This window comes from Solanum stenotomum, chromosome 7 (assembly GCF_019186545.1).
Source record: "Solanum stenotomum isolate F172 chromosome 7, ASM1918654v1, whole genome shotgun sequence".
Lineage (NCBI taxonomy): Eukaryota > Viridiplantae > Streptophyta > Magnoliopsida > Solanales > Solanaceae > Solanum > Solanum stenotomum.
Window position 1 is genome coordinate 53,250,613 of NC_064288.1, and position 9,385 is coordinate 53,259,997.

General features: G+C 37.5%; 1 protein-coding gene across 2 annotated transcripts in view; it reads right to left on the reverse strand.

Moving 5' to 3' along the window:
- LOC125870728 (uncharacterized) overlaps nucleotides 1-6,931 on the reverse strand; it is a 10,326-nt gene extending 3,395 nt beyond the window's left edge. The window contains exons 1-12 of one of the 2 annotated variants that reach the window (XM_049551229.1): nucleotides 6,179-6,931; nucleotides 5,168-5,239; nucleotides 4,839-5,043; nucleotides 4,640-4,748; nucleotides 1,687-1,779; nucleotides 1,479-1,571; nucleotides 1,254-1,346; nucleotides 1,068-1,160; nucleotides 904-985; nucleotides 727-786; nucleotides 561-613; nucleotides 271-437 (exon numbers count right to left, since the gene is read on the reverse strand). In XM_049551229.1, the coding sequence (XP_049407186.1) occupies nucleotides 271-437; nucleotides 561-613; nucleotides 727-786; nucleotides 904-985; nucleotides 1,068-1,160; nucleotides 1,254-1,346; nucleotides 1,479-1,571; nucleotides 1,687-1,779; nucleotides 4,640-4,748; nucleotides 4,839-5,043; nucleotides 5,168-5,239; nucleotides 6,179-6,790 (1,732 nt within the window). In that variant the 5' untranslated portion in view covers nucleotides 6,791-6,931. The remainder of the gene's footprint in view (nucleotides 1-270; nucleotides 438-560; nucleotides 614-726; nucleotides 787-903; nucleotides 986-1,067; nucleotides 1,161-1,253; nucleotides 1,347-1,478; nucleotides 1,572-1,686; nucleotides 1,780-4,639; nucleotides 4,749-4,838; nucleotides 5,044-5,167; nucleotides 5,240-6,178) is intronic. The other variant, XM_049551230.1, reaches the window with a different exon arrangement.
- Between the last annotated feature and the right edge of the window lie 2,454 nt (nucleotides 6,932-9,385).

The following is a 9,385-nucleotide window of genomic DNA, read 5'->3' on the forward strand; positions in this document are numbered from 1 at the left end:
AGTGTGGGGAGGAAGGGGGTTGTGTCCCAGCATTAACTTGGTGCTCTAATGCCAGACTACAAATTTGTGAGCAATTGTCATAAACTGGCCCTACACACCTCCTCCATCCCCACCCCCCTCCAAACCATTTAAAAAAAGAGAGAAGAAAAGCTAAGTAACGCATGGGGTAATGACATAGAATTTGATGGTCTTAATCATCATACAGGAAAAAAAACATGCACAAAAGAAAGTGTTGGGTGGATATATTAAGAAAGGCCCTGCAACTCTAACCTTTATGGAAGGCCCTTGGACATCCATCACAAAGCACTAGTATTCCACCATCCGCGCATATGATGCACAGATCATCACTGTCTTTGACAGAAGACTTACGACCTCTCAATAGGGACATAGCAAATTCATGTAGAGACACTCCATTTGAAGTGTAAATGTATCCATAGCTGCAGAGACATGAGACAATGTTAAACATCTAAATGGGAATGTGTCAGAAGAACTAGGTAAGCTAACAGCTAAAGAGGATAAAGATCCCTCGAAAGACAGCTAAACAGAAGAATGACACTGACGGTTTTTTGCGCGACGCCCAACCTGCATGAGCTTCAAATTGTGATGGACTAACCTAACCATGACAGGAAAGCAATCATTATGTCTTACGTTACGGTTACGAAACCCTACACAAAGAACCAAGGTTTTCATTTTTTGGAAGAATTATGCAAGCTACAAGAATTGTACCTCAGAGTTGCAGCAAGAACAAACTATACCAGATCCCTGCTTATAACCGACAAGCAATTTCTGCCAATAATAAATGAGCAAATAACAAATATGTCACAACAAACCATATTTAGCATCTAGTACCTATAATATGTCTCAACTACTAAGTAAAAGGGTAGAAAAGGGAATGCTTGGTACCTTTCCACGAGAATAATAAGCAACTTCAGTCCCATCGGGCAGTCCACCTTCCTCAAAAACCAACCAATGCATTTTCTGATCCCTAAATGCAATGACATTGACTATAAGAAATGTGCTGACAGATGAAATTCAGAATAAGCAAATGTCAGAGGAATGGTACCAACTTCTTTGTAATTTTCCATTGGGTCCTAGAGTGTACTGAAACATTAAGAGAACCAATTGTTGAGGAATTTGAAGCTGCAATGGATTTTGACAATCTGAATTAAAGAATACAGGCACCATACAAGTGAGAGGTAATATTTCATATAAAAGAAAATTAGTGGCAATTGACTAGCCAAATATTCACCAACTTTTTTGAGATCTTGCTCTGCATTTTATCTCTGAAAGAGTTGCACATCGGGGAAGCTTCATTTGAGTGTGGAGAAAGAACTGGATTGGATAACCTTGATGGTTCCAAATAAACGTGTGTAAGAGAAAGATTGCAAAGTTTAGCATTTTTACCCAGAAAATTTGATGTTGCAGACAAAGCAAAAGTGAAAATATCAAACAGAGAAATATTGAGTATCATAACATACTTGTTTGGTGTCTTCAACTGATCCTTCCTTCCTGAGATTGTATGTGCTGAAGATATTCTAGGGGACTTTTTCCTTGAACATATTTCCACAGGCCTTAAAGCAATAATAGAACATCATTATTACATGTTTCCTAAACTATTTAGTCATGTTGAAAAAGTTCATTGCGTGCAAAATCAAGCAGAATAAGTCAATCGGAAAAGATACCAACTTTTTCTTTTTTCTTCCTCTACGCCTTTTTAGAGAAGTATCTGACGCAGTTGAAGCTTCAGAGGAATTTATGTTCAGGTCAGGCTCAGATATCCTAATTTTGCAAAAACAAGACCGGCAATGTCATAACAACAAAAGCAGAGACTACTGAGAGCTTCTGAGTATGGAAACACATCTATACAAACAAAAAAGAAATAAAAATTGCCGCATGACCATTCCTAAAAGGAAATCAACTAATGCTTACATGGAAAAACCATAAGTTCAACTCTCGAAAAGATATCAATAATAAGGAAACGTGAATTGTGACAAAGAGTCCTTTGGTTGATGCAATTAAAAATATTAAATCCATGACACTTGTCCAAGAGAATGATAAATAGTTTTAAGTTCATGACAAGCACCAGTTTGATTCCATTTATCAGAAGCATTATTGCATTAAATCCTAAAAGCCAACTGAGAGCAGTCATGCCAAATAGGTTTTATAGACCATGCTCTTCCTATACAATTTAGCCTTTTGCTTGGACGCGGGTTTGAAGTTTATGGATTCCTACGACATCTTTAAGTTAATACAACAAACAACATACAACAACATACCCAGTGAAATCCCACTAGGTGGGGTCTGGGGAGGGTGGAGTGTACGCAGACCCTGCCACTACCTCGTAGAAGTAGAGAGGCTGTTTCCGAGAGACCCTCAGCTCAAGTACATCAAAACCAAGTAAAAGGCTAGGGAAACATTGTGTAAAACATCACATCCAATAAGAAAGCTAGTTAATCAACAGAGGCCAGCAACATCAACAAATCAATGAGAGTGAAACGCACTAAAAGCCAGAAGACTAAATGTAACACAAACAAGAACTGCAAGGGAAAGGCACGGACTACTACAAACGCTAACAACCCATACTCTCGCAAGGGAGGACAACACTCTAGCCCTACTAACCTACAACCTTAATACGTGACCTCCACACTTTCCTATCTAGAGTCATGTCTTCGGTGATGCGAAGCTGAGCCAAGTCCTGTCTAATCACCTCTCCCCAATACTTCTTAGGCCTACCTCTACCCCTCCGCGTACCCTCTACAACCAGCCCCTCACACCTCCTCACTGGTGCTTCTGCACACCGTCTCCTCACATGTCCAAACCATCTCAGTCTCGCTTCTCTCATCTTGTCCACCACAGAGGCCACTCCCACCTTCTCCCGGATAACTTCATTCCTAATCATATCACTCCTAGTGTGCCCACACATCCATCTCAACATCCTCATCTCCGCAACATGCATTTTCTGGACATGCGATTTCTTGACTGGCCAACACTCCGCTCCATACAACAAGGCCGGTCTAACTACCACTCTGTAAAACTTACCTTTAAGTCTAGGTGGAATTTTCTTATCACACAAGACTCCAGAGGCAAGCCTCCATTTCATCCAAGCAACCCCAATGCGATGTGTGACATCATCATCGATGTCGCCACTACTTTGGATTATCGACCCAAGATACTTAAAACTTTCTTTCTTAGGAATGATCTGTGTGGCAAGTCTCACATCCCCATCTGCCTCATCCAACGCATTACTGAATTTGCACCCCAAATATTCTGTTTTGGTCCTACTCAACCTGAACCCTTTGGACTCCAGCGTTTGTCTCCACACCTCCAACCTCGCATCGACTCTATCCCGCGTCTCATCAATCAGTACTATGTCATCCGCAAATAACATACACCATGGGACCCTCTCCTGAATAGACCGCGTCAACTCGTCCATCACCAAAGCAAATAGAAAAGGGCTAAGGACTGATCCTTGGTGCAGCCCCATCTCAACCGGGAAATGTTCTGAGTCACCTCCAACCGTTCTAACCCGAGTCTTGGCTCCATCATACATGTCCTTTATTGCCCTAATATAAATCATCGGGACACCTTTAGCCTCCAAGCACCTCCAGAGGACATTCCTCGGTACTTTGTCATAGGCCTTTTCAAGGTCAATGAACACCATATGTAGGTCTCTCTTCCTTTCTCTATATTTTTCTACCAGTCTTCGCATAAGATGAATGGCTTCGGTAGTCGACCGTCCCGGCATGAATCCAAACTGATTCTCAGAAATGGACACCCCTCTTCTCACCCTCATCTCCACCACTCTCTCCCAAATCTTCATAGTATGGCTTAGCAATTTGATACCCCTGTAGTTGTTACAGTTCTGGATATCGCCCTTGTTTTTATATAACGGAACCATTGTACTCCACCTCCATTCATCAGGCATCTTTGCTGTCTTAAAAATAACATTAAACAGCCCAGTCAACCACTCTAAACCTGCCTTGTCCGTGCTCTTCCAAAAATCCACCGGGATCTCATCGGGTCCGGTCGCTCTTCCCCTACTCATCCTCACTCTTCTCTTAAGCCAAGGTTAACAAGATCTGTCACTGTCTTCATCTACTGTTAATTGCTAAAAACAAATTAAGCCACACATGCTTATGCACACATGTAGACGTTAAGATTGACTAAATTAGACATTTACCATTTAGTTAACCTCTTTAAGTTAATGTTACTACTGATAAACAATCACATCCCATATTTAAATATTTACAGAAAACAAAGCATGCAAGCTGGAAGGATTAAATGACTAATTTAGTTGACTTAAGACTTGTTCATATATCAACCCGCCCCGCCCTGCACCCACATAGCCTTAAACCCGCCCTGCCCGCATAGCTTAAAACTCGTCCCGCACCCGCCCCATTGCCATCCCTATTCACCGTCAAATATTCATAGATATGTATTTAATTTCTTGATACATATACAGGGTCTGGGCCAAAGCTATTTAGTTTAAGGCCACAAGATTTGAAAGTTCCTTTACATTCTTAACACTTCATGCCCAGTCAAACTAAGAGACTTAAGACACATAAAATAAATCTGATGGAGTATTAAGAAGATTAGAGTCCAGCGAAGCACCCAAAAGTATAAATATAATCATACATACCCAGCTTCAACTTTTATTGACTGAGATGGAGTGGCTTCTGATCTTAAAGAGATTATGCAAGAATCACAAATTTGGTCAATTTTTCCAACTGAAGTTGCAGCAAAAGACCCTGGCCACCATGAAAAATCAAGAAATAGATCATCTATTGTACTTGAGCGAAAATGTGTCACCATATTCAAGTTCACATAAGAAAACTCACCATTGCAATTCTGACATATGATATTTTCCTTCACAGGAATCGGGCCAATGAAGCTTCGAATTGTTGCTTCCAAGTTCTTCAAAGAACCTTTCCTACATTCTTTGACCACATCAAGGAGACTCTTTCCATTTTCCAGGCAGATATATTGTGATGCACGTCTATAAGTTTTACATGCATGGATCTCAAATTTGCCAGGAGGAACAACCTAAAAGAACCAGATTTGGTATAAAACTTAAAGTCATACAGCGAGTTAATGGAATGTCAAGTACCAAACAACTAACAGCGTCAACAAAGAGTAAAAACGAGAAACATAAATAACATATACTCACCCTGGCACCCTTGCACAGATCACAAGAACATAGAATTCCAATATCTTTGACTGTTCCTCTCAGTGGAATTCCCTAAATTAAGACAACTTTAGCCTTCAGAATAAAACAAAAATACTCAATGTCATGACCATATTTAGATTTCGGTCTAAACTACATGAGGAACAATTGATCAGAAAAGCTAGATAAGCTTTTTGACAAGAGAAACGGCACAGCAAGCTAAATGATGTAGCTAAATGCAATAATAAATCCAGGAAACATGCCCATAGTCAATGATCCTTTACTGTTTTCAACTCGTTTGACTCCCAGTCATGTTCAAGCTATAACTCTATAAACAGAGCATGCTCAACATACATAGTTTTCTACATTGATATCGCATATTATAAACTGGCACAATGGTTCTCCCATAACTACCCAGCAAGAAAAGAGACTGACCACTTGCTTTCTACACACACAGAGTGTTTTCCGGCCTATTTATTTTCTAGCTGTCATAGGCGGATCCAGAATTTAAATTTATGGGTTCCTACCATAACTTAAATTAACATACAATATAAATTGGGTTCACAATTAAATATTTAATAAATTTCTTAATATATATACATGGTCTGAATAAAAGCTACTCGGTCAGTGAACTCGCAAGTTGTAATGTGGATCCGCCATTAATAACAGTAGTGTATGGGCTCGCTTACATGCACGCACTCGACTAATTCCATGGGGTACCTTCTACCTCCCACCAGTCCAGGGACCAGGTAACTCTACCTAGGCTTGGACAAAAATAGGATAAAATAACTGAAGTGTTATTTCCTCGGCTGTGAATTGGCGGGTTTCCAGCCCTTTCTTCCGCCAATAATGAATATGTATCTACTATTGAACCTCTGTCAAAATGATATGTAACCAGTCTATTCTATCCGAACCCAAATCATTCCAAACAGAAGTATAGCATAGTTAATTACGTATAATATGTAAAATGATATTTTCATGCAAGGTTAATGTGTAAGAAAAAAAAATCATTACCCTCTTGCCACCATTATAGAAAACCGGATAGCCCTCGAGCAAACCAGTCTCAAAAAGCTCCCTAACGGTAGTAGGCCTTCCTATAATCGAAATCTTCTTCGATATTTCCATCTTTGATTCTTCTGCAGGAGATGCACCATTACATGTGATCAATTTCCCGTCCAACACTTCCAAATTCTCATTCGACATATCAAGAGGTTCCACATTCAGCTTCAAAACCGACCTTGTAAGCCTCCTCCCAGCAACAGTAGCACAGCTCACTGTCAACGTTGACTCCTCTTTGACTTCAACCTCCACCATTTCCTTCACACTCTCCACATTGCCGGAAATACCCTCTGTACCATCCTTAATCACATATTTACCACCTGAATTATTAAACTTCGAATCAGTCGATTCACCGCCATCAACATTAGCCGCTCTCTTCAACCTCTTGTTCCTCCTATACACAACAACTCCATTCCTATCACGATCCTTAACCGAAGCAACTTCGTTGTACCTAACGCCATGAACCGAACCGTTCGATTCCTGTTCAATGCAACACGGATCACCAGTACCGGTACCAATTCCGGCTCCAGCTTTGACAACCGGAGACTCGGCCATCGGCGCCGTCATCGGAAAAAAGTGAGCTACGGATCTGAGAAAAAGGGAGAATTTGAGTGAAACTGAAACCCTTCAGAGGAATTTGTGAGAAGAAGAAGGAGCATTGGGTGGGGTGTTATTAGGGGGGTGGGGTAACGGAGGCAGAGAGCGTGAAAAATGTGAAAATTCATATTTAAGAATCTGAAAAAAATATATATATGGGTAAAAAAAGGGCAAAAAAAAAATAATAAGCTGAAGAAAATATTTTATCCTGTTATTTTATTATTATTATTATTATTGGCAGGTTCCTACGCTTACTCACCCGTCCGCCTCTAAAAACATCATTTTCCGTGTTCCTGTCTAACTTGCATTGTTAAGCATGCCGCCAGCGTTCATCCTGAGCCAGAATCGAACTTTCTGTGAGATTCATAGTTGCATTACTTATAGCTTTCTTGTTCGTAGACAAAGCGGATTCTGAATTGTCTTTCATTTTAAGGCATAACTTGTATCCATGCGCTTCATATTCACTCAGAGTTCGCTCCCAGAAATATAGTCATCCCTGCCACCTCACGTCAATCCCATGAGCCTCTTATTACTTTAGTATGACTTCATTATTTTATTATATGTGTTATCTGAATTGAAAGTCTTTCGAAAAGAGTCTTCATAAAATAAGCAGGAGTGAAGTTATTAAGAGTGGAAAATTAGATTATTTATATATAGTTAGAATTATTTTTTATGTACGTCTTATAAATGTTGAACCCTAATCAATTTATTTGTGTATTTACTTCTTCATATTTTGAAGTCTTTTAATGAAAAAATTGAGTTCAATATTATTAAATAGAGATAAAGTAATGACACACTAAATTGGCTATGTTATTTTAATTGTTGTTAATACTAATTATATTTTAATTTAATAAATTAATAATTATTTTTAAAATGATACTTTTAAGGGAAAAGGGTTCGAAATATATTCGGACTTCCTAAACTTTGGACATGACTTATTACTCCTGCACTATTTAATAATAATGTATTTTAAAGATATATAGGCGTCCATGTGGACATCATAAATATCATATCATTATAAATAGTAACTTGTTCAGCTGGACACTTATATATTTTTAAAATACACTACTCCCTCCGTCCAATAATACTTGTCATTATACTAAAAATAGATGTCTACCAATACTTGTACACTTTATGAAATCCATGAATAATTTTACACTTTGTTCCTAATTTACTATTATCATTAATTATAGTCATTTCCCTATTACATTTTTCATGATATTGTATTTATTATATTCAAATGGTGATATAGTAAAATTATCCTTCTATTTATAGTTTCTTAAAGGGTGTGTCAAGTTAGTACTGGACAACTATTATTGGACAGAGGGAGTATTAAATAGAGCAACTTTCACATATAACAAACAAAAAAATCATATTTGTATGTTATAGCAAAGTGTGCATAATTGTGCTCCATATCAAACATATATATGTCTATTTCGTTATACATATATACAAAAAGAAGCAATTGTATAATTTGTTGGCTCCTCTTCAGATTTGTATAATTTCGTTGGCAAGCCATTTGTATAAATTGTTGTTAGCCTCTCGTTTGTATAAATAGTTGACAAAAATATTTGTATATAAAAAATCGCTCTCCCTTTCGCTTTATACAAACATAAATTATACATTATATTTGTATAATCTGTGTTTGTATAAAATGAGAAAGAGAGAAAGGCAACAGAGAACTGGGCAGGAGAATATTTGTATTGTATAATTATAAGTGTATAAGACGAATATATATGTATTTGCATGTGTATATACAATTTTCTTTCGCTTTATACAAACATAAATTATACATTATACAAACATAAATTTTACATTATATTGTATTGTGTTTGTATAAAACGAGAAAGAGAGAAAGGCCAAAGAGAACTGGGCAGGGAAATATTTTTATTGTATAATTATAAGTGTATAGGACAAATATATATGTATTTGCATGTGTATATACAATTTTCTCTCGCTTTATACAAATAGAAACGCAATTTATACAATTCTGTTGTATAAAGCTAGAGAGGCGAGCATAGAGGGAGCGAGCGAGAAAGGGAGGGTGGCGAGCGAGAATTTGGAGGGAGAGAGGCGACTAACAAATGTTTGCTACGGGGCACAACTAAATCAAACAGTAACTACTCCATTTATTTTAGATTATAAATTTGTCATTCTATACAATTATCCCTATTAAATATTGCAGGGGTAATATGTCCTACCCAAAATTTGAGATGTTACATTAATTTTGATCAAAACTCGAATATATCTTTTTCTCTATTTTTAATAATGTTGACAACTAATATAAAATGGAGTGAGTACATAATGAGTGAAATTATTTAGGGGTCGTTTGGTAGAGTGTATAAGAATAATGCTTCTATGATGTATTAGTAATGCATGCATTAGTAATGCAAGCATTAGTAATGCTTGCATTAGTTATGCTTGCATTATTTTTTATACATTGTTTGGTTTGATGTATTGGAAATAGCAAGCCTTGTATAAAGACTATTAAAAAAATATTTGTTTACAAAAATACCCCCACATTCTTTTACAAAAATAATAATAATAATAATAATAATAATAATA